At 39.5% G+C, this 26,069-nt stretch overlaps 1 protein-coding gene across 2 annotated transcripts in view; it reads right to left on the bottom strand.

Annotated features, from left to right (window-relative positions):
* Positions 1 to 26,069, bottom strand: part of LOC136864791 (coiled-coil domain-containing protein 177) — a 274,593-nt gene that overhangs the window by 156,867 nt on the left and 91,657 nt on the right. For both annotated transcript variants that reach the window (XM_067142181.2, XM_067142180.2), the window contains one exon: positions 9,684 to 9,957. In XM_067142181.2, the coding sequence (XP_066998282.2) occupies positions 9,684 to 9,957 (274 nt within the window). The remainder of the gene's footprint in view (positions 1 to 9,683; positions 9,958 to 26,069) is intronic.

Here is a 26,069-nt window from a genome sequence, read left to right as displayed (position 1 = left end):
TCTTTAGGGCAATGTTGCGTGGAATGTTTTTATTGAGGCGAGAAGATAAAGCATCCTCACTGTTTCGAAGCAACAATGTAGCTGACATGTACAGAATGACTGTTGTTTCTGCTCACGTGACACAACACACGAAGCAATCTCACTGCTTCAAAACAGTGAAGCATGGCTGTGTCAAGGCATCGAGACAGCTGATTGCGCCGGCTCAATGTTTCGAAGCAGTTACTCTGTGAATAATTTTATCATACACAGTCCGTGACATCATATGAAGGTTAATGGACTTCCAGAATGACTGAAAAGGCTCAAACTGAATGCCTGATAATAATGATGATGCTATTAGGGACATTTCCTTCCAGATTCATTCCTTCCATTGACTGAATACCAACCCCATTCATTATCACAAACACAAAGTGATTTTAGGCACAACATAGTCCCTTTAATGTAATGTGAAATGTTTTTTCACTTTACTTTTACAAAGATAACAAATTTCAAAGAGTGAGTAAACTTGCCCACTCAACAAGTGTTCATTATCACTAATATATATCTTTCACTGTCACTTTAATCACTTTCACCTGGTTCATAGAAACTGTTGTTCAGATATTCAGCTGTAGAGAGTGACTACTATAATGTCACTCTATACAGCTCAATTAGCATGCCAACAAAGTCCATCCTGCCCATGTGCTTGTTGTAATACATAACAATTTTGGGATGAGTCACATCTACCTTATTTTCTACACTGCTCTATTGTTTCACTGTGGAAACAGGTTCAATTCCACAAAAAGAGTTTGCTAGGCACACGACTTTGTTATCAACCTACCTAACCAGAATGAGACCAGACATTTCATCCATTCCGAAATCATACCTGCCTAGACCATGTTTCATTATAGACTTTCAGCTCCTAGCGGACTGTGCTTGAGGCGGTTTCTTCTCACTGTTCCCAATGAATCAATGCTCAATTTATTCAGGTAGATGATACGTTTGATGGTACAGAAAACATTGTTGAAGTACACACTTTGTTTTACTTGTTGAGTAATTGTTTTGCACAAGATGAGGCCTACTTTACCACCAATTCTGAAGGCTTTCTCCTCCTGAGACAGATTTGTGATCATTCCCTTTCTGGTTTATGGAATAAAATAATACATGAGTGGATCAAAATAAAACAGACCTTATTTTTTTTTGTGGGTTACTGTAGTCACGTCCTAGTTTGTAAACCATGGGCAACGGCTGAGTGGTCTAGTAAGTGGTCCTGAGAGTTGGGATACCAGTTGCTATGGAATGGGAGTGGGCATCTCAGACATATTCTGAGTCACGGCCCTCCTTGTGCACAGGCGGCTAGGACTATTCAATTCACCAGTGGTCCATAACCCGTTAGAGGAGAGATCTTTACTTGGACTATGTGCAAGTAGGGTAGCATTCTACTTCATGAATTTACCGAGCTCAGAACATTTTAAGCAAGCCTCGGACCTATGGGAGTAACGGTATCCCACTCCCATTTAACAGGCGAGGGGCTCCTTGGAAACAACTTGGCGAACAAAATGGAATTCGATGGGGAGCTATCAATATTAATGGGGCTTATGGGAGAAAGAAAGTAGAACTGGCTGAGTCAGCAAAGAGGATGCATCTGGATGTGCTAGGAGTAAGTGATATTTGGGTATGGGGAGATAACGAGGAAGATATAGGAGATTATAAAGTGTACTAGACGGGTGTTAGAAAGGGAAGGGCAGAGTCTGGGGTAGGGCTCTTTATCAGGAATACCATTGCACGGAACATAGTTTCTGTTAGGCACGTAAATGAGCGAATGATGTGGGTAGATTTGTCAGTTGGAGGAATTAGGACAAGAACTGTGTCCGTGTATTCACCATTTGAGGGTGCAGATGAGGATGAAGTTGACAAGTTTTATGAAGCATTGAGTGACATCGTGGTCAGGGTCAACAACAAGGACAGAATAGTACTAATGGGCGATTTCAATGCGAGAGTTGGGAATAGAACTGAAGGATACGAAAGGGTGATTGGTAAATGTGGGGAAGATATGGAAGCTAATGGGAATGGGAAGCGTTTGCTGGACTTCTGTGCTAGTATGGGTTTAGCTGTTACGAATATATTCTTCAAGCATAAGGCTATACACCGCTACACATGGGAGGCTAGGGGTACCAGATCCATAATAGACTATATCTTAACCGACTTCGAATTCAGGAAATCTGTTAGGAATGTACGAGTTTTCCGGGGATTTTTCGATGATACAGACCACTATCTGATCTGTAGTGAACTAAGTATCTCTAGGCCTAGGGTAGAGAAAGTGAAATCTGTCTGCAAACGAATAAGGGTAGAAAATCTCCAGGACGAGGGAATTAGACAGAAGTACATGGATACGATTAGTGAGAAGTTTCGAACAGTAGACAGTAAGCAGGTTCAGGATATAGAAAGTGAATGGGTGGCATACAGGGATGCTGTAGTAGAAACAGCAAGGGAATGCCTAGGAACAACTGTGTGTAAAGATGGGAAAAGGCGAACATCTTGGTGGAATGATGAAGTGAGAGCAGCCTGTAAACGTAAAAAGAAGGCTTATCAGAAATGGCTCCAAACAAGGGCCGAGGAAGACAGGGATTTGTACGTAGATGAAAGGAAAAGAGCGAAACAAATAGTTGTTGAATCCAAAAAGAAGTCATGGGAAGATTTTGGTAATAACCTGGAAATACTAGGTCAAGCAGCAGGGAAACCTTTCTGGACAGTAATAAAGAATCTTAGGAAGGGAGGGAAAAAGGAAATGAACAGTGTTTTGAATAATGCAGGTGAACTCATAATAGATCCCAGGGAATCATTGGAGAGGTGGAGGGAATATTTTGAACATCTTCTCAATGTAAAAGGAAATCATCATGGTGGTGTTGCAAACAGCCAAGCTCATGGGGAGGAGGAAAATGATGTTGGTGAAATTATGCATGAGGAAGTGGAAAGGATGGTTAAAAAAACTCCATTGTCATAAGGCAGCAGGAATAGATGAAATTAGACCTGAAATGGTGAAGTATAGTGGGAATGCAGGGATGAAATGGCTTCATAGAGTAGTAAAATTAGCGTGGAGTGTTGGTAAGGTACCTTCAGATTGGACAAAAGCAGTAATTGCACTTATCTATAAGCAAGAGAACAGGAAGGATTGCAACAACTATCGAGGTATCTCATTGATTAGCATACCAGGCAAAGTATTCACTGGTATCTTGGAAGGGAGGGTGCGATCAGTTGTTGAGAGGAAGTTGGATGAAAACCAGTGTTGTTTCAGACCACAGAGAGGCTGTCAGGATCAGATTTTCAGTATGCGCCAGGTAATTGAAAAATGCTACGAGAAGAATAGGCAGTTGTGTTTATGTTTCGTAGATCTAGAGAAAGCATATGACAGGGTACCGAGGGAAAAGATGTTCACTATACAGGGGGACTATGGAATTAAGGGTAGATAATTAAAATCAATCAAAGGCATTTATGTTGACAATTGGGCTTCAGTGAGAATTTATGGTAGAATGAGTTCTTGGTTCAGGGTACTTACAGGGGTTAGACAAGGCTGCAATTTTTCACCTTTGCTGTTCGTAGTTTACATGGATAATCTGCTGAAAAGTATAAAATGGCAGGGAGGGATTCAGTTAGGTGGAAATGTAGTAAGCAGTTTGGCCTATGCTGACGACTTGGTCTTAATGGCAGACTGTGCCGAAAGCCTGCAGTCTAATATCTTGGAACTTGAAAATAGGTGCAATGAGTCTGGTATGAAAATTAGCCTCTCGAAGACTAAATTGATGTCAGTGGGTATGAAATTCAACAGAATTGAATGTCAGATTGGTGATACAAAGCTAGAACAGATCGATAATTTCAAGTATTTAGGTTGTGTGTTCTCCCAGGATGGTAATATAGTAAGTGAGATTGAATCAAGGTGTAGTAAAGCTAATGCAGTGAGCTCGCAGTTGTGATCAGCAGTATTCTGTAAGAAGGAAGTCAGCTCCCAGACGAAACTATCTTTACATCGGTCCGTTTTCAGAGCAACTTTGCTTTACGGGAGCGAAAGCTGGGTGGACTCAGGATATCTTATTCATAAGTTAGAAGTAACAGACATGAAAGTAGCAAGAATGATTGCTGATACAAACAGGTGGGAACAATGACAGGAGGGTACTCGGAATGAGGAGATAAAGGCTAACTTAGGAATGAACTCAATGGATGAAGCTATACGATAAACCGGCTTCGGTGGTGGGGTCATGTGAGGCGAATGGAGGAGGATAGGTTACCTAGGAGAATAATGGACTCTGCTATGGAGGGTAAGAGAAGTAGAGGGAGACCAAAATGACAATGGTTAGACTCAGTTTCTAACGATTTAAAGATAAGAGGTATAGAACTAAATGAGGCCACAACGCTAGTTGCAAATCGAGGATTGTGGCGACGTTTAGTAAATTCTCAGAGGCTTGCAGACTGAATGCTGAAAGGCATAACAGTCTATAATGATAATGTATGTATGTATATATGTATATATGTATGTATGTATGTATGTATGTATGTATGTATGTATGTAATTTTATAGCATGCTTGTAGAATGCCTGAGGGGTCTGATACTTTTAAGACACGTGTGGTGTGGGTTTTTGGAAGTGGAAGGTAGTCTTGGGAGCCAGCCTTGTTCACAAGGTCAGTTGCTATCAAGATGAGTGAGAGGGATGTGCATCCCGCTATTGCACAACGTGTCGTATTGAAGTTTCATGTCAATGCAGCTGAAATTTGCTGTCGTTTTTTTGTACAGTTTGGGGAAAGATCACTTTTATGGACCCAAATGAAACACTGGTACAGCAAGTTCAGGAAAGGACGTGAACTTGTTGAAAACATGACCAATCCATGTCGCCCTCACACCAGCATCATGTCCCAGAACATCCGAGCTGTTAGTAAACTCACTGAAGCGGATCCCCACATCACAGAGCTGGGAATTTCTCAAGAACTTCTCGTAAGCTACGGGAGTGTCCAATCAATCATCTGGCAGAAGTAGAGAATTCGAAAAGTGTCAGCTCGTTGCTGTTGGAGTCAGAATTTCTCAATCACTTCTCACACGTTATGAAGAAGAAGGTGATGCCTTTTTGGACAAATCACCACATGTGACGAGACTTAGGTGCACCATTACACCTCCCAATCGAAGAGGGCCAGAATCGAGCGGAGGAGGAGTGGTAAGTGGGCATTGGTGAAGTCTACAGGTAAGGTCTTGCGTGCACAGTATTGTGGAACTCGAAAGGCATCTTACCAATCATTAATGCTGCCTACTACTGTGACCTCCTCAGTCAAGTTCGAGGTGCCTTCTGGGCAAAAAGGCGCTCTTACACCAATCAGAGATGTGCTGATTCTCCATGATAATGCACGACCCCATACTGCAGCAGTATTACAACAAAAATTGGTCAAGATGAATTTGACTGTCCTTCCACATTCAGCCTATGGTCCACTGGGATGTCGGCATGGGGCTTTCAACGGAGTTCTACCAGAGCGTGTGGACAGTGGATATCATCCTGAACTGCAAGACTGACGTGTGTAGACTGTGATAGCAGCAACAAAGTAGCTGAGTGACTGAGTGAGACTGTAGTACTAGTGACCATAATCTGTGTGTATTAGTGAGAATGAACAGTACCCAGAAACTAAGAGAGAGAGCATGAACTGTGTAAATGTGTGTCCTGTTCTATGAGTGTAAGTGTGTTCTTGGTAAGTCTGTGTGTTAATGTGTAGAATAAGCAATTATTTAGTTGATACATTTTAGAAGTAGAATACTAGCAGTTTCTCTACTCGTTTATTTATCCTGCCAACCTGTTACAGTATGTAGTTCAAAACACCACCTCTAGGAATCTTGTTAACTTTACTTAAATGTGTAGTAAATAAAACAACAGATGGAAAGCAGTGACTTTCTATGTAAGCACGCATAGATAGAGTACACCTGAAAGAAAGATGTGGGCTCAAACTTTATGGCTGCAGCCTTCATCAGTGGATGATGGAGTAAGATAGTGGTCATTATTGACACACAAAACATTAGCATACAATCTGACAATTAAGACACACTGAGTTTGACAGTGGACACTAAAATAATCAGCAATACTAAGTATTTAATATCCCTTCAATTCCTATTGATTTTGCTTGTCAACAATGGCCACACCATTCTGTTCAGTTTTACAAAATGTATGTTTTGTCCAGGTATTGTGTTTTCATTCTTCATTTTAGTACGAGGTGGTGATATCACATTTTGGTCCTTTGTATGTATTCTCTTTCTTTTGTGATGAGTTCTTCTGTGAGCATGATGACTGTTGTGTTACCTTTGTCTGGATTAGTGGAAGTTAGATTATATTGTCCTGTTTGTAACATTTGATTTTCAGTGCAAACTTCATTGTTATGCTAGCTATTTGTTGTATGTTATGCTATTATTCTGCTGAATTCATCATGTTCCTGAGTTCTGGTTTGTTATACTCCAATAAAAGTGCGTCTTAGATTATTTGTATTGTGATCATACAGGAACTAGCTCCCTCTGTGGACCAGCGATTCAATGTTGGCCTCCGGATCTTAAGATTGCGGGGTTAAACCTGGCCGAGGTAGTCGGATTTTTGAAGGGTGAAAAAAATGTTTTTTTTGACGCTCTATATCATAAGATGTCAGCATGTAAAAGATCTTTAATGACACATTTGGTGTTTAACCAACAAAATTAATTCAAATTCAACCATAGATCTGGTTTACTCTGCCAGGCAGAATAAAATTTAATGTAGAAATTGACATTCAGGAAGCATAAATGGCATCAAATTAAGATGCCTACATATGGTGGCTTGATCCACATTATCACCACCACCACCACCACCATAATATTCATATTTTAGAACTTTGTTAAATCAAGTTGAGTACTGTTATCTATAAATGTAGCATCTGTTTGGTTGTTTCCTTATTGTATAATGTTCTAGCTCATTTTTGAGTGCTCTGTACTGCAATCAACCTGTTTGTTATGTTCGTTGTAGCATAATTTAATGTTACTTATTCTTGCATGCATATTTTGTTGAGTACCACTAGTACTGACTATCTTCCCGATCCTCAGAACAGTGTTTTGGTAGTCGTGGATGTGAACTTTGGTGAAATAAAATTCTTCAGTGCTGACATCCATTAAGCAGTGACAACAATGATTGATAAAGACTTTACTGTCGTTTCTACAAAGAAAAAAGAAAAAGAACGTTACTTTGCCGGGGCACCTTCAATCTATGATGTTTGGTCACCTGCAGCACTTGACTCCAAGAATGATGTTCAGTGGTAATTTTTATCAACAATTTATACTGGACATCAGCATCCAACAATTTATACTGGACATCAGCATCAAGGAATTATTAAGATCAAACAAGGTGGCTCACAGAGCTTAAAAACTGGCCTGTGAATCAGTGCATGGGAAAGCAGGTGGTTATGAATTCTATATACCAATCATGATTTTTCCATTTCAATTCCAATTCCAGGAGAACGCTGGGATGGCGTCTTTCCACAAGGGCTCTGCTGCTTTTTTTTCCAACTCCTCATCCCACTTAATTATATGCAATGCTACAGTAACGATGAGATTAAACACTGACCATCATATAGAATTCACACCACAGTATACAGTGGCGGTCAAAATAATAGAGCCACCTCTATTGACGGGATTAAGAACTAGGATATCTTTTAGTTCGCAAAATCTCCATGAGTGCCGTGTTGTCAGTCCCTTTTAGACAATATCAGGGAAGACGTCGCTGCTGTCTGTAGTCGTGCGAAAGGAAGCGTTTGAGCTAGACGTTCGAAAAGATGCATAAAGGTAAGAATCTTATGGGTCAAAATAATAGAGCCGTTCTACAGAAGTCCCGTTCAAATTGATTTTTTGCAGTTGTTTTGGGGGCTAGTGATATTATTTGTCAACAAACCTCCACTCAATATTATTTTGTATGTAAACTGACGTTTGGTTTTGTTTACATTCTTCTAGATGGGCAGAGCAGAGCATACAAGTGATGATGGTCGTATAGTAATGTTCCGGATGTTCAAAAGTGGGATATCCATGAATCAAATAGCCAAAGATTTACACGTTTTGCGAAAAAGAGTCCAGAACGCTATTAGACTGGCAAAACAAACAAAGCCGCAGGTGGGGAACAGGGGGCGACCTCGTGTAACTACTCCTCGCATAGACAGACTCATCACTAGGGAAGTAAAAAACCCATTTTTGTCACCACCACGACTGAAAGCCATTTTGTTTAGCGACAAAAATGATGTTCAACCATCAAGTTCAACGATTGAAAGACGACTGAGATCCGCAAAATTGAATGGGTGCATTGCGAGACAGGAGCCACACGTTTCAAAAGCTAATGTTCGGAAAAGGTTGGCCTTCACCCGGAGAAATGAACACAAACCCAATATTTGATGCAGGAACATCCTTTGGTCCGATGAATCCAAGTATAATAGGTTTGCCTCAGACGGAAAAGTCTATGTGCGCCGCCCACCAAACCAGGAATTTAATCCCAAGTACACTTTAAAAACTGTGAAATACGGTGGCGGAAGTGTTACGGTATGGGGATGTTTTTCATGGTATGGCCTTGGTCCAATACACCGTATCAACGGCATAATGAACGCAGAAATGTACAACGACATCTTAGCAAATGTGATGCTGCCTTATGCTGAAGAGGAAATGCCGCTGAAATGGAAATTTCAGCACGATAATGATCCAAAGCATACTGCAAGGATCATAAGGCAGTTTTTTCAATATCACCATATCGAAGTATTAGAGTGGTCACCTCAATCCCCTGATGCATCATCCATCGAGAACTTATGGGAGATCGTAGACAAGAGAATTGACCCCTCAAAAGCTACGTCTTTAGATAAACTTTGGGAAGAAATCCAGAGAACCTTGTATGCGATCAGCAGCGACGAATGCAGGCGTTTAGTCGACTCTATGGGTAAGAGGTGCAGGGAAATCCTCAAAAATAAGGGTTACACCACGACGTACTAATGCACTCCTATGCAAAAACGACTGTTCCTGTAAATTTCATAAGACTTAGATCAAGTACAAAATATTTTTGTCAATTGGCTCTATTTTTTTGACCCTGTGGTCTGGTATTATTTTGAATATTATTGATTAGTTTCAGTTGTGTTATCTATATAACTGACTGTGGTACAATGTGACTCTGTTGTAATGGTTCCTGTACAACGTAAAATTTTGTTTCCATCATAGTACAAACATGTCTAGTAATAAATTTGCACTTTATTCTAAACCTTTGCCAGGTGGCTCTATTATTTTGACCACCACTGTATATGCTTAACTGCACAAAAATAAGCTGTTGCAGAAGTTGACTTTCTTTCCAAATCCTGTTGTATGAAATAGGACCAACATAATGAGCAGGTGGTAGGATTCCAAGTATCTTCCCAATGGCCACCGGCTATCCACAGTTTACAAATATCCTTGCATTTCAAGAATGCATAAAATTAAATATTTCTTTGCCAGCCAATTTTTGTACGGTTGGATGTATACAAAACTGATATCCTACACACCTAAATTAAGCAACTGATACAGAACTTTCACATAATTGTTAAAAATTAATACATATTCTAAACATTTTGGTAAGCAAGAAACACTTACAATGAGGGCAGAAACAGTACTTGTACTCAAAGAAATAAAACACACACAAGAACAGGACCTGTCATTAGGCACCAACCTTTTATTATAGGCACATGTGCGTGTTGAGTAGTGCTTTGTCCTGGTGGCAGGAGGTGGCTTTGAGGGTAACGAGGAAGGTTGATTTTTCCTAGAATCTGATGAAGCAGGATAGCTCTCCTCACCACCACTGCCACCTGTCAAATGTAATACTCCGTACCATTGCTGAGGGCTGGGGGGTGGGGATTTACAATCACTGAGGAATACATCACAGCTGTTGGGATTACTTAATCTCCCAGCACATTCACGTCGTATCACAGTTTGCTTTCTTGAAGCTAGAAAAAGACCAGAAGCAGAACTATATTACAGATGTACAGTAATTTATTCTTGTTCTTATTCACATCCATTACACAGAAATCACAACCAGAACAGAAATCTGAACCAACTTTTTCTGTCTTATAATGGTACATGAATTACATTGTTAGATCACTCTCAGGGTCCAAAATACACATTTAATGACATAATTTGTGTTTTTAAAGAATGATTTATTCAACAAACATGTAATCCTGAAACGGATATTACACTTCTTAGGGCAAGCTCAACCAATTAGAACAATTTGGGGGTAATACAATATGTCTCTCGTACCCTCACGCTTGATACCGAAGCCATGGTGTAGTAAAGGGGTAGCAGGAGGAGGAAACTTATCTAGTGATAGGTAATGCATTTGTAAATAGCAAAATCAGCCAGTTCAGCCATAAATAAAATTCAGAAAAATGGAAGAAACCTAGATTTATTATATAATAATAATAATAATAATAATAATAATAATAATAATAATAATAATAATAATAATAATAATCATAATAATAATACCCGTGTGGGGATTTACCGGTTACCTCCATTGGGCACGTCCCATTGGAATTGGGGAAGCTCGCTGGCTCTGCCGCTAGCAGAGTCAGAGGGTAGTAGGGAAATAAAATACCACCGTGAAAAAAAAAACTGGTCCCTTGCCAGGGTTACGGCGAAGACTAGTAAATGACCAGAAGCCAGAAAACATCTTGAGGCAACCTCTAGGGCTAACAACCCTAGTTGTAAAAGGATGGGTACCCGTCCAAAGCAAAGTCAAGTCAAAAAGCATGATGGCACAACATTTCAAGAAACATACCCCAGGGGGTAAATCTTTGGATAAATCCCTCGTCGTGAACGCCACGGAGCACGAGTCTCGTTCGGATTCTAAGGGAGACTCGACATCATGCAACAGACGAGTCGGAGCGTCTCGGTGTACCCCGAAGAGTCAAAAACTCAGGCCAAAATCTAAAACTTTTCTAGCAACTTTCAACATAAATTCACTTACACAAACTGGCAAGCTGAAAACCCTCACCAAAGCTCTTCACGAAAATCAGATATCCATAGTGGCCCTACAGGAAACAAGGTACCCAGATGAAGAGATTTTTGAATCCGAAGGCTACCGATTTTTCAAGAGCAAAGCGCAAAGAGGAATCCTCAATGGAGCTGTGATGCTTGGAACCGCGTTTGCTGTTAGAACCAAGATCCTTAAATCGGTTGCAAATTTCGAACCTGTGAATGACAGATTGTCTATACTCACAATTAAATGCGCGAACAAAACCTACGCCCTAGTTAACGCACATGCTCCTACAAACGATAAGAACAAGTCTGATCCAGACGAAGTTGATAATTTCTGGGACCTACTGGATGAAAAATTGAACAAAATCTCCAAACACCATGTCAAGCTTCTTTTGGGTGACTTCAATGCCCAACTAGGTCGTGAGCAGAAGTACAAGAAAGTTATAGGAAATTACCCTGCTCACAAAAGAACCAATCCCAACGGCAAAAGACTGGTGACCATTTGCGAAAATCACAACCTGCAGGTCATGTCGACCCACTTTCGCCATCTACCCAGAAAGCAAATGACTTGGCGTTCTTCCGTCCAAGCTCTCGGAGAGTTCCAAATTGATCATGTTGCGATCTCCAGGAGAAACAGCCCTGAGATTATGAATGTCAAGGTAAAGAAAGGCATCAATGTGGCCTCAGATCATTACATGTCTCTTATCAAATTCAAACCAATTCCCGCAAACACAAGGAAGACAACCAAACAGATCACACACTTTGACAATGATAACCTTCGGCAAAGGGTCGAGGAGTTCCAGGAGAAGGCTAGACCAAATGACTGTGACTTTAACAACGCCAAAAGTCTCCTTGTTGAGGCCGCCAAAGACGTTGCAGAAATTGAGAGAAGCAAAAAGCATGCCTGGTGGAATAGTACCTGCGAATCAGTCCTCCAAGAAAGACTCAATGCGTGGAAACAGTACAACTCTATGAAATCAGAAAATGATTGGGAAACCTACAAAACCCAACGTGCCCAAGCAGCTAGGGTGTTCAGAACTGAGAAACGTAAATACGAAAAATCTCTCATTGAAAAGATAGAACAAAACTTTAGGAAGAATGAAAGCAGAGAGTACTACAGAGCCTTCTAATGCAAACTCAATGGCTATAAACCACCATCTCTATGCTTTGAGCGAACGGACGGCACACGGGCGACGTAAAATGAAGAAAATTGCAGCATTTTGGCAGATTACTTCAAGAATTTACTTAATTGCTCTAAACCGCAAAGCGCCATTGAGACCAAGGAACCCTTACTCAGGTACCCAGATTCCAGACCACCCGACAGAGATGAAATCAAGCGCCACATTGCCCGTCTCAAAAATAACAAAGCGCCAGGGGAAGACTCAGTAGCAGCAGAACTATGGAAATATGCCCCAGAAGAATCACTTGATATCTTGCAAAAGCAAATAGAAGAAATTTGGAACAAGGAGACCCTACCCGAAGATTGGAAAATAGCTTTGATCCATCCATTACACAAAAAAGGCAGCATGAAGAACATCAACAACTACACAGGAATATCTTTGCTACCCGTGACTTACAAAATTATATCACTTGCCATCCTGGAGCGTTTGGAAGCACAAGTCGAACATCAAATAGGTGAATACCAAGGAGGGTTCAGAAAAGGTCGCTCAACAGCTGAACAGATCCAAAATCTCAAAACGATCATCAGATATTGCACACTAAGGTCAAAGCAGTATGTGTCCATCTTTGTGGACTTTACGAAAGCGTACGACTCCATTGACCGGGAAGTCCTGCTAAACATCTTAAATGAATTTGGAGTTGATATGAAACTGCTGGCATTAATTAGAGCCACCCTGACCGATACAAAATCCAAGGTGAAGTTCCACGGATGTCTCTCGCATTCCTTTGACATCAAAACAGGAGTCCGACAAGGTGATGGGCTATCCCCGATACTTTTCAACTGTGTTCTTGAAAAGATCATCAGAACCTGCCGCGTGAGATTACAGGAAACCAACTACAGTCCATTGAGAATAGGAACCAAATCCAAGGGGATCACAACAGACTGCTTAGCATTTGCCGATGATATTGCTGTTCTCTCAACCGACATAGAAACCGCTAGAGCTCAAGTTGAAATTTTAAAGGAAATTGCCGAACAAACTGGTTTGCAGATATCGTTTGAGAAAACAGAAATAATGACTAACATCAAAGAGGCTCCACCAAAACTCCATACAAAATATGGGGACATCACCCGAGTAAACAAATTCAAATACCTGGGTGAGATCATCATGAAAAATGGACTGGACAAAGAAGCACTTCAGGAGCGAGTACGCAAACTGGAAATAGCCTACCAAACATCCCGCACAATCTACAACAAAAAATGCCTTTCTCAAAACACCAAGATACGTCACTATGAAACAGTTCTGAAGCCAGTAGTTCTATATGCAGCCGAAACCCTGTCTCTAAATGCCAACAAAGCACTCCTTGAAGAACTGGAGAAAAGAAAACGCAAAATTGTGAGAGGAATCTTGGGATCGAAGTACAGAAATGGAATCCATCAAAAGAGATCCAATAAGGAAGTCTACAGCAAAATAGAGAAAATTACAGACACAATCAGAAAAAGACGGGCACGATTTTACGGTCATCTGAAAAGAATGAACGGAAGAAAGTTATCTAAAGAAATCTTTCACTTTTTTGATTCAAACCCCAAAACCACAATTGCCTGGTTTAGAAATACCAAAGAAGACCTGCAAATGCTACATCTCAGCTGAAGACGTCCTTAACAGAGATCTCTTCCGCAAGAAAATATTGACGAACGGGCTAAACCGAGACGAGCAACCGAAGAGAAGACACGGTGCCCCTTGGACAGAGGAGCGTAAGCAGGCCCACTCACAAAGAATGAGGGAAATTTGGACTCTAAAGAAGGCCAAGTTCAGTGTCAAATGTAACAAGACTTAACGTGGTCCTTGATGGCCCCAGCGAATTATATATATATATAAAATAGTAATAATAATTTAATTTGTCTTTTTATTACTGAGATGTGCTTGTGTAGTAGTCCAATTATATTAATGCTGAAAATCATAACGACGTAGTTCCGAATGTCATCATCAACATTTCCCCCTTTTCAGGTGACACCAGGGGGAGGCGGCAAATATGGTTCCTTTCCATTTCATCCTTTCTTTCCACCATTCCTCATCCAACACTGTGTTCCAGTCCAGGTTCCGTTGTCCTATGCTGATCTTCACAGAGTCTATCCATCGTAATCTTGGTCTTCCTTATCCTCTCTTCCCTGTCATCTGTCTTTCAGGTGCTTATCTTGGCAGTCTTCCTTCTTTCATCCACTTGGCATGTCCACATTATCTCAGTATGTTCTGTTCCAACATGTAACTTAGTTTTTGCACATTTAGCTCTTTTTTTGTATCTTTGTTTCTCATTCTATCCCTCCTCGTCTTCTGTACCACACTCTTCATGAATTTCATTTCATCTGCCTGCACTCTACTATCATCTCTCTCTGAGTCACTGTCCAGGTTTCTGCTGCATTTGCCATTGTAGGTAAGTAATATCCCTTGCACATTACTTCTTTAGCCTTCACTGGTACATCTTTATTCCATATTAATCTCTGTACCTGATGGTAAAAGGCACTCTTCAGTTGTATCCTACTAATTTCCATATCCAGTCTTCCATTTTCTGTATTTGTATTTGAAGTGTTCTATTTCCAGTTCATTGTCTCCAGTTTTGACAGCTCCTTTTCCAATTTACTTACTCTAACACATTACCATCATCTTGCTCTTCTCACTGTTCATCCTCAATCCATATTGTTCAACCCTCCTATTCAGTATATTCACATGTTCCTCCTCATTTTCTCCCCAGATTACATCATCTGCAAACAACACACATTCTATAACCTCCCCCTTGCTGCCTTTATATCATCCATCACCATTATGCACAGTAAAGGTAACAGCACACTCCCTTGTTTTAACCCACTGTCAGTTTGAAACCATTCTGATCTAGCTACAGCTGTCTTCACACAGCTGTAACAGTTGTCATTGTTATTAGTTCCTTGCCAATGCTCCTGTGTGTCAGGCTTTTGCAAACATTTGTTCTGGGAATGCTGTTGTATGCCTTTTCTAAGATGATACAAGTCATTACTATATCCTTCCCATATTCACAAGTCTTTTCCACGATCTGTCTCAGAATGAAAATGGGTTCCACTGTTGACCTTCCACTTCTGAATACAAATTGTTCCTCTTGTAACTGACTTTCCAACTTTCATCTAATTCTTCTTTCCAATATCTTTTCCATTAACTTGGCAACTTTCCTTTGGCTATTACTATATTTCTGCAAATTCTTTTCTCTTCTATGTATCTCACTCTACTCTCTTCAGACTTTTGTGTTTTCCACTCCTTCCAAGTTTTCTTCTTTTCCTTTACTTTATCTTTCACTCTGTCTTTCCACAATGATGTTTCTTTCTTTCTTACCTTTCCTGATGTTCTGCCACATGTTTTCTCCACACACCTTACAAAAGCACTCTTAAAATTATTCCACTTCTGTCCAATATGGCTAATATATGTCCATGGTATCAGTTTTTCTAATTCTGTCCTAAACTGTTCCTAAACCTCCCTTTCCTTCAATCTCCAGACCCTAATCTTCCTTTCTCTTTTATCTTTTAGTTTTGTGATCTTGCCTACTTTCAACTTTGCTATCACTGCTCTACAGTCACCCCCAAAGTCTTCCTCAGGCACCTGTAAGATCTTTCTGATGTCCTTTTTCCACTAATATGTAATCAATCAATGTTTTTATTCTTCTGTCTCCCCAGCCATACCTGGTAATCTTCTGGCTATTTTTCTTCCTAAAGCATGTTTCCTATTATTAGTTGGTTCCTCTGGCAAAAGTCCATTAAGATATCCCCATCTTTATTCTTTTTATCACATCCGTATGGCCAGAGAATCTCTTCTTTCCCACTTGTTCATTCAGATCTCCTATTATAATTACTTCCTGGTGTCTAACGTATTTCTCCACTTCTTCAAGGAGGTGTTCAATATTCTCTTCTTTATTTCCAGTTTGTAGAATATATAGTTGGAGCAGATCTCTTGTTCCTGTCTCAAACTCTATCCTTGTTATGATCCTTGTGTCACTGAACTACTTTACCTCTTCCACATAGTCCAGGACATCCTTTCTATAGTCAGGCCCACGAGAGTTGAAGACTGACGATTAGCGTCACCAGCGAGAAAAAGTTGACTAATGATGCTCGAAAATTGTTTGTTGCTATGGCAGCGATAACAGAGATGTCACATTTAAGAACACTATCGCCACGTGGGTTGGCTTGCTCTCAGTCGCTTTTGTCATATTATTCGGAGTAGTACTGCATTAGCTGCATTAGTGGTTGCTGGTTTATGTAATAATTTAAGTGTTTGTTTCCTGAATATTATTATTCTCATTGTTAGTTAATTTTTTTGGCGAGTTAATCAGTGGCTAGTTGTACAGTTCTATTCTCCATTTGACATGTGCATTTATTGAGGTTATTGTCAGTTTAGTGAATAGGAAATCTCATATTTATCGGCAATGACGTGTTCTGTCTTAAATGCCGGAATTATTAGCATGAGCTTAGGAACGGGTCTAAGTTTATTTAACTGCATTAGGGCAACATAGCTGATTAAATATTCAGCCTGCATGAAAGAGTGATATGCCGCAGACTGAGGTAACTATGACAACGCAGGATACTTTGTAGTTACTGCTTTCGCTGCTCAAATGTCGGACTTCAACTCTTGTGGGCCCAACTATAATGATCATTCCTACTCCAATTACTGCATCTTGTCCTCCACTGTAAAACAGCCTGTACCCTTCCTTCAGTTTTCTTTCTTTCTTCCTCCCCATCTTGTTTCACTAACACCAAGGATGGCTATGTCCTTTTCTTTTATGAACTCTTATCAGCTCTTCAGTCTTGTCTGTCAGGGTTAGGATGCTGACTGCCCCAATTTGGATATACTGTGATATATTGGTCAAAAGATATCAAAACGGTTTGGAGTTGACCAGTTTTGCAGTGACAAATGCTCAGTTGACTTATTTTACTGTGACACTATTTCAATTTATTTCTTTAAAGAACAGTACTGTTTACACAGTTTACAAAAACATTTTATTAACATTCATATATTAGGTAACCATGCAGCAATATGTATGACTGTTACATCACTTCACTCCGACTACACGAATTAAGGCCCTACCACATCACCACAGTTCTCACGTTCACATAAGCATGATGTGTCTGCATTCTCTTCATCAATCTCACCTTTAGCACCATCATCTTGTACGTTCTTCAGTACATCTGCATAATGCTGCAGTCCTTTTATAGATTCCCATCCACTTCTAAAGTGGGTCGCCAGCAGAATTTCAACATCTCCGAGTTTCTTCTTATTGATTTTAGTTCCTCCTTTAACTGTTAGGTTCTTCAGTCTCCCAAAACTAATATTGAGTAATAAATTTATAAACTGCCTGAAAAAGAAAACATATGGTAACATTATTACCTCATTCTTTTAAATTCCCGGCAGGGAGGCGATTAACTATGACACCACGTTCAATCACATTCAAGATATGTTCGATCGGGTTAAGATCTGGGGAGCTGGGGGCCAGCACATCAATTGAAACTCACCACTGTGTTCCTCAAACCACTCCATCACACTCCTGGCCCTGTGCAATGGCGCATTATCTTGTTGAAAAATGCCACTGCCATTGGGAAACAGGATTGTCATGAAGGGGTGTACGTGGTTTGCAATCAGTGTACGATACTTCTCAGCCTTCATGGTGCCTTGTATGCCTACGTGAATGTTCCCCAGAGCATAATTGAGCCGTGGCCGCCAGCTTGTCTCCGACCCGCAGTACAGACGTCAAGGAGCTGTTCCCCGGAAGACGACGGATTCGCAACCTCCCATCATCATGATGAAGGTATCGAGATTCATCAGACCATGACCATGCAACGTTCTGCATGACGATGGTCACGTGCCCATTTCAGTTGTAGCTGCCAATGTAGTCGTGTTAACATTGGCACATGCATGGGTCGTCGGCTGTGGAGGTTCATCCTTAGGAGTGTTCAGTGCACTCTGTGTTTAGACACATTCGTACTCTGTCCAGCATTAAAGTCTGATGTTAGTTCCGCCACAGTTCGCCGCCTGTCCTGTTTTACCAGTCTGCCCAGCCTACAATGTCCGACATCTGTAATGAGGTGGGGGGGGGGGTATGCCCCCCCTCGACGTTTGGATGTGGTTTTACCTCGGTTTCACCACTTGTTGAAGACACTCACTACAGCATTCCTCGAACGCCCGAAATGCTCTTGCCGAACCTTCGGGCCATCACAACTTGACTTTGGTCAAACTCAGATAGATCACACACCTTCCTCGTTCTACACATGGACAGCACGCTCACTGATACTACATGCACCGTGTGTGTGTCTGACTAGCAGTCATTCTCGTCAGGTGACGCTGCGATCGCCTGGACAGGTTTATATCGATAGTAGGTAGGTGGTCATAATGTTCTGGCTGATCGGTGTATATACAACAATAATAATGTACATATTGGGCGAGTTAAAACCAGGCATTTGCTAGGAATAACCATTTCTGACCAACTAAATTTGAACACACAGAGGAAGCGAGATGCAAAGCTGCCAGGGTGCTCGGTTTTATGCACAGAAACCTCCATGGGTACAAGTCGAATGCTATACGGACGGCTTACCTGACACTTGTGTGACCTGTACTAACCTGCGTGGCACCTTACCGCTGCAGCTAACCTTCACAAACTAGAAGGAATCCAACGTTGCGCTGAACGACTAATTAACAAGAACAGCAGGCTGCCTTCCCTTGCCTCCTTGCGTAAACAAAGTGATGTCACCTTCTTACACAAGTCCCTCATGGGGGCCATTCACCTTTCACCATTCCCTCGACTCTCCTTATCCTACAGCTCTGTCTGCAGCGGCAAAGGGGTGTGTCTCCCTTTGTGGGAGCTCAGTGATACAAACTAGGTTTCTTTGCTCATTCAGCATGGCTTTGGAATGACCTCCCCACCAACATTAAATGGAAAAAGGCAAACATAATTAACTGTTATGTTAGGAAGCACACGCAATGAGAAAATGAGTGTGAATGAACCAGGGAGTGAAAGGATGTGTAATGAGAAATATGTATACATTATACTTTGTTACTTTACTCTTTCAGTTTAAGATTTAGGTAATTATTTCAAAAAGTGAGGGGCACTACGTGTAGAGGGACGATCCTTTTCCCCGGCCTTCCATAGATACTGTAAAGGTTTATGGTAAATAATGAATGAATGAATGAATGAATTAGTTAATTAATTAATTAATAAATGAAAGCCAGTGTCAAGACATTGTTTTCAGGTTTCTTCATTAGTTTCCTAAAAGCATACCCTTTTATCACATTGATATTTTTTTCAGTTTCCAATCAATTCTTTTCATCAGGCATTCTTGCAGACTTAATGTCAAAATCGAATTGAATACAGTCAGAACAAAGAACTGTATGAGAAGTTGCAAAGCTGAAGTTCAGTTCCCACAAAAATAATTATGGAAGACGACTTGTGATACGTGTAGTTGAACAAAACACCCTTGCTGTACTGTTGCCATAGTGATTTGATAAACCGTGTACTGTCTAAATACACCATACTAGTTTTCGCACGATGATAGAGACCTTCATGGCCTTGCAACATAAACAAAATACATCTCAATGAATTCCTCTTTTTTATTATATTTTGAGCTAATCCTGTCATCTCCCCTCTCTTCCCCACCGTAGGAACACAAGTCAGCAGAAAATGCTTCCTAAATCCTGCACTCTGTGCTTTGTCAAATCAAGGGTTTTCAGACAAGCCTCTTGGCATACATTTATCATCTTGCCTGTGGTCTTCCAACGAAGTAAGTCATGGAAATTAGTTTGGCATGCCCATTGACGTTGTTGGATGACATCGTTTGAAGCAAACTGTAGTAGTAGTTTTCAGAATGAATGCATTCTGTTCTTGGCATGTAGTGCAGGAGTAAAATGCTTCATGAAATTTTGATACATCTTGCTGGGTGACTGCAAGTTGGAATGCAGGGGGAGTTTTCCACCTTGCACCTATAGGAACAGATAAAAGTAAGACATAGTATGCAGTATTCATACCAAACATACCAAAGTGCTACGTAATGTGTGCTGTTCTTAAAATGAATGTATTTCACATAATGATCCAAAACAGGTGCACAATCTAATTAACTACCTCTTTGCTCTTTCAGTAGATCACTTCCATTTTGCTCATTTGGTAACCTTCTTCCTTTCTCTGTTCTGATTTAAAGTTAAAAACTTCATCATGGGTTTGTACTGAACTGAGAATAACAAAAAACAATATAAATTGCAAAATGTCCACTTTGTATTGAAAAGGTGGGCCTTTTTCAATTTATGTTGCTTTTTGTTTGATGTTGAAGGCAAGTTACCATTGACACTCATTTCAGTAACACAGCAGTACAGAACCGAGATTTAAACAAGTTGAGTTACTAATTGCTCGAGCTGTCCAACACAATGGTAGTTGTCAGTGCAAGGCAAAGAGGCTCATTATTGACAACTTTTTCTTCTAACTGCTTTTATTTTATCTCCTACTAGCTCATACACCCGTGCTTCGCTACGCAATTCTATAATGTATACAGAATCCTAGGTTAGGTAGTGTACACGCTGTAAGCAAGATTATACTAAATTGCGTAGCTCTTAACATTACCCTAGAAACAGAATGGGGAAGTAACTAAGTCTTTTCTCATGTAAAGACTGGGTTAGGGAATTTTCATTGTAATGGTAAGCCCTCTTGCCTACCATCGGTCACAATCAAGTTGGGGAGTTTTCATTATTACGGCAGACACTCACTCTCCACCTGCCTTTGTACATCCTCAGAAAGACTGTCTCAGTGGTTTTCCCAACTGAAATCATCATAGGTCATTACGACGACGTCAGTAGGTATTACATGTTACGAGTTTCATATGACATTGTCAATATGTATTCGAATATACCTATAAACAAAACTATCAACATCATTAAAACTAATCTTTCAAAACAGAATAACTTAAGTAAATTCAAAATAGAAGAATTCATCAATCTACTGAAATTTGTTCTAAACAATAACTTTTCCACTTTTAATGACAAGATCTACCATCAAAAGGGCCTCGCAATGGGCGACCAAATTTCAGGTATTCTTGCCAATATTTTCATGGACAACCTAGAAACGACTAAGATAATTAACAGAATCAATGGTCTTCAATTGTGGCTGAGATTTGTAGATGACACATTCGTTATCATCGACAAACATCGGAATAACAAGATAATATATGAAAGTATCTCAATGACCTTGACAATAATATCAAATTCAGTAAAGAAGATGAATCCAATTATTCTTTAAATTTCTTGAATTTAAATTTAACAAGGGCTAAGGATAAATTTATATTCCAAATTTACAGGAAACCTTTGTCCGCTCCGTTGACTTAAAGTAATGATTCTTTGCATCCACATTCTCATAAGCAGGCGACTTTTTACAGTTTAATTCACAGGGCTCTAATGCTAACAGGAAGAAAGAATTTGGTTACATTAAAGATTTAGCTGAACTCAACGGCTATAAACTAGATATAGTCAATAAAATTAAAGGTAAAATCAAACTAAAAGCCACTACAAAAATTAACTCGGATCAAAAATTAGATGTATGGCTTTTCAGGCGTTTGCTCTATTAACCAGCGTTTCGTCTTAGGTCTGACACTAGACTCTTCAGAGTGGGATGTGTCAGACCCTACCCACTGACGCTGGGTGTATGCAGGTGAACTTATCAGAAGCCTATTTAAGAGGCACAGTCTGATAACTGCATACGGGTAGGGCCTGACACATCCCACTCTGAAGAGTCTAGTGTCAGACCTAAGACAAAACGCTGGTCAATAGAGCAAATGCCTGAAAAGCCATACATCTAATTTTTGATATGCTCTATTGGTGGAAAAATATCTAATTCCCTCCATAGGATCTTAGAATTTCCATACAAAATGAACTCCCGAAAAAACAAGTTTTGCTGCTTTTACCTTTACTAACCAGTCTATATACCATATAACCAATCCGCTAAAGAAATATGATGTCAAAATCGCGTATAAAACTCGTAACATCAATCATAATATATTTTTGAACTCCAATACCGTAAATTCAATAAACAATAAATTTTCGAATTCTGGAATTTATAGACTCAAATGCACCCAATGTAACTTTACGTACATAGAACAAACCGGACGCAGTTTCAAAACTAGATATTTGGAACATTACAATGCTTCAAAACATACAAAATATTCCGCTATGAGCAATCATATGAAGGATACCGGCCATAACTTTACCACGATTGAACAAGACCTTCATATTATAAAACACGTCAACAAGAGTAAACTGATGGCAGAGTTTGAAAACGCTTACATTTTTCTAGACCAGCATTATAACATTAATAGCAATCTAAACGATGTTCTTATCACAAATAGCCCATTAATTGAACAAATCCATAAATTACTCACAGCCTTCAACATAAATACAAATAATTTCATGAAAATATTTAATTATAAACACGTCAGCAATTTCCATAACGCAATAGTAGCCACTCCCAAGTCACCGATTCACGCCACACCCCCTACGCCTACTCCTAATGTCCTCAATGCTCCGCCTACCTCCCCTCTCCTGACTCATTCTCCGCCTTCACACACACCCCCCTACAATACACGTAGCAATAGAATAACAACTGCCAGATCGTCTCAAACAACCAACAAGGCTAGTCACCTCTCTGTCAATACTAGGGGTAAGCGTTATTAAACTCCCACTCATTAATAGAATGTTCTCTATGTTTCAAAACTTACATTTATTTTCTTACACATTTCAGTTTTCAACACGCGCTACATTGCAAATTCTTCCACATCTAAGGCTTTATTGAACACCCTATTTATTAAATCTACGCTAAACAGCTCACGACTACAATCTATTACAAAGATTATTCTAGAAGGAGACAACACCTCTATACTGATGCTTCAAGCGCCTTTTGACCTTATCACGCAACCACTTAGAGTTAACAACTCTACTGTAATTCTACATACCCGATTCTCAATCAACAACATTCGAAGATTTATTTTTCGATATTTTAATTAATCCACGCTTCATTAATATCAAATAATCTGTACAATCCAAATGTATGTCAGATCATTATGACTATGTCTCGTTCTACAAATAACCAACTTGTACTTTTTTAGACAAATACTAGTATTCATTCCTTGTACATATGACCAAGTTCATTATTGAATTTTAGTTGCATTTTAAGCATCGCTTTCTCCATAGACTAGATTTCTATGACTGTTTTATCTTGTATTAAAGCATGTATTATACTTTAATGAGGAACCCAGTTCAGGGCCATGACTTAGCTTTAGATTAAGTATGGCTGAAGATGCTTACAAAGCCTAAGCGAAACATGTCCCATTTTAACATATATGTAATTTTTGTATCTTAAAGATTGTAAAGTATTGGAATGGTGGTTTTTTAATAAATGTGTTTGAAACTTTTACAGTCAGTAGGTATGTTGCGATTAAAAGCAATGCCATCATATAAAATACTCGATCAAATTAAAAACCACATATTTTCTCACTTTTAACGAATAGTACTACACTGCCGATCTAACAGTCTAAAGTTCCAGAGCTGGAATGACCAGGCCACAGACTGCCATGACTACTACTACTACTACTACTACTACTACTACTACTACTACTACTACTACTACTACATGTTTTCATTCCTCCCTGCCATTATTTCATTAATTGTGCACACTGGTCATTCCAATCAGCAGCTCAGAGTATGAATCAAACAGCTGGAATAGGCTACTATGATGAGCCAGTGTGTTACATATCCAGCAGTCTCAGAAAATGTATAAACCAGAGTAATGGAATGCTGAAGAAGAAAGTAATCTAATTCCCCAGCTATTTTCCGCCAATATTTAGGCAGGTTGTTATACTTGGTACGCAGCAGTAACCCCATATTATCGGAGATGAGTGGCGCCATAAGAGACACAGAACATCACAACAAACAATGGTCAAAGTAATGTTATTGTTGATCAATTTTATGAGCTTTCGATATCGTAGGCTTTCATATTTAGTCTTCTTCCTACTCTGAAATAGGCCTACCACTCTTATCATAGCCGATACGGTAAAACTGAGTAAAACATAAATGATCGTAAATTGTATTCTCTATAACTTTTGTTATGTAGTACTTTTCGATAAGACCAATAACATAGGTAATTAAAAATTAAATTTTAGGTGCCTTCCCCTAAACTACCATTTCATCCGGGGTGAATAAAATTATTTATAGCCTAGACTGTAGTTTATTATTTGCCGACTCTACATACCGATTTTTCATTAACACGATCAGTACCTGCTTCTGAGCGGGACACTTGAATGCCTGGACCAGCCATTTTCATGCTCAGCCCTCTTGACGTGCATCACTTAATACAATTTACAATTACTCCTAAACTATAAATGTTAGAAAAATGATACTTTGTGCTTACATCTAGTGAATATTTAGGGTGTGATATCTGGTGTCACAGGTTTCAAAATATGTCTGATTTTATACAGCCTATCTGTATTTTCGGCATAATGATTACTGTCACCGAAGTGAAGAAATGAAAGAATATGAAGGAAGCGTATCCGGACCATTGTATTAGAAAATACCGGAGTATGAAAAACAGGGTCCTCGGTCCAGTACATTTTAATATCAGGATTTTGGACTAATCGGTTTTCACGATTGCATCATCGAATTCATTGTGAAGGGCCGGGGCACTGCACTTATCATTTGACTAGCGTATAGATTGGTCTGCTCACACACATACTGATAAAATTCGCAATTCATGAAAATACTCATGTAACTCAAATTATCCAGCTTATTTTCTAATTGAACGTTTATACCAGAATTCTCTGTAAATGGTGGAACGGGTGGACAATAACTAGGATGATATGTATCAGGCACTTCACTTTTCTCTATAGGCCTATCCGATTCGGGAATCTGAATTTCCTCGTCACTCTCACTTTCACTATCTGAGTCTATTTCAGGAATAAGTTCATCACCAGAATAACCATTGTGAACAATATCTAATAATTAAACTTTCGTAAGAAACTTTGTTTTGTAAGCCATTATACTACACTCGGTAAGAATGACACGCACAGCATTGTAATCTCAAGTACCGTCTTGACGCGCGAGGAAGTGCTGAGATATTCCTGCTAAAACTGCTAAGATAAACATGAGCCCACTCAACATGAGGGTTATCTCAAAAAGGTCAACCCACTTCCTGCTACAACCAGTAACGCTGACTAAGGTGTAAGAATGCATAGATAACGAATATAAACAGCATTGCTTTGTGCGGCACATTAAATGTCTTACGCCGTCCACGGTCCGCAATGAGTTAAATTCTGTTTACCCATTTTCTCCTGGCTCTAGGCTGATATGGACTTAGCAACAAAAATACAAATTCATAAATATCCCTGTTATCACTGGTGGTATGGTAAAAATGACGAAATTTAATTTTATATAACTTAAGTTATGTAGTATTTATCGATAGAATCACTAATAACACATATTTGAGAATTAAAAATTAGGCCTTCCCCTAAACTACCATTTCACTCAGCATGATTAAAATGATTTATAGCCTAGATTGTAGTGGCTCACCCCCCCGACTTTACATACCGATTTTCATTAAATTCTCTTTAGCCGTTTTCTTGTGATGCACGTACATACATACATACATACATACATACATACATACATACATACATACATACATACATACATACATACATTACGGAAAAGTAAAAAGTGCATTTCCTTGTTACTATGGATATGGCCGATACAGAAATACCATTCTTTTCAAATTCTGGGCAATGTAATGACAAAACTCTTATTTTATATATACTATTCATTTAACAACAACGCGAATGGCATCCTAAATAACAATTAATGTTGATCGGGTTGTTGAAGAACTTCATCATCAGGGCTAGGATTTCTACGTATATATATATTTGTTTTTATATTAG

This window comes from Anabrus simplex, chromosome 2 (genome assembly GCF_040414725.1).
Source record: "Anabrus simplex isolate iqAnaSimp1 chromosome 2, ASM4041472v1, whole genome shotgun sequence".
In the NCBI taxonomy this organism is placed as follows: domain Eukaryota; kingdom Metazoa; phylum Arthropoda; class Insecta; order Orthoptera; family Tettigoniidae; genus Anabrus; species Anabrus simplex.
The sequence above is the reverse complement of the archived record's forward strand: the minus strand, read 5'-3'. Positions and strand labels throughout refer to the sequence as shown.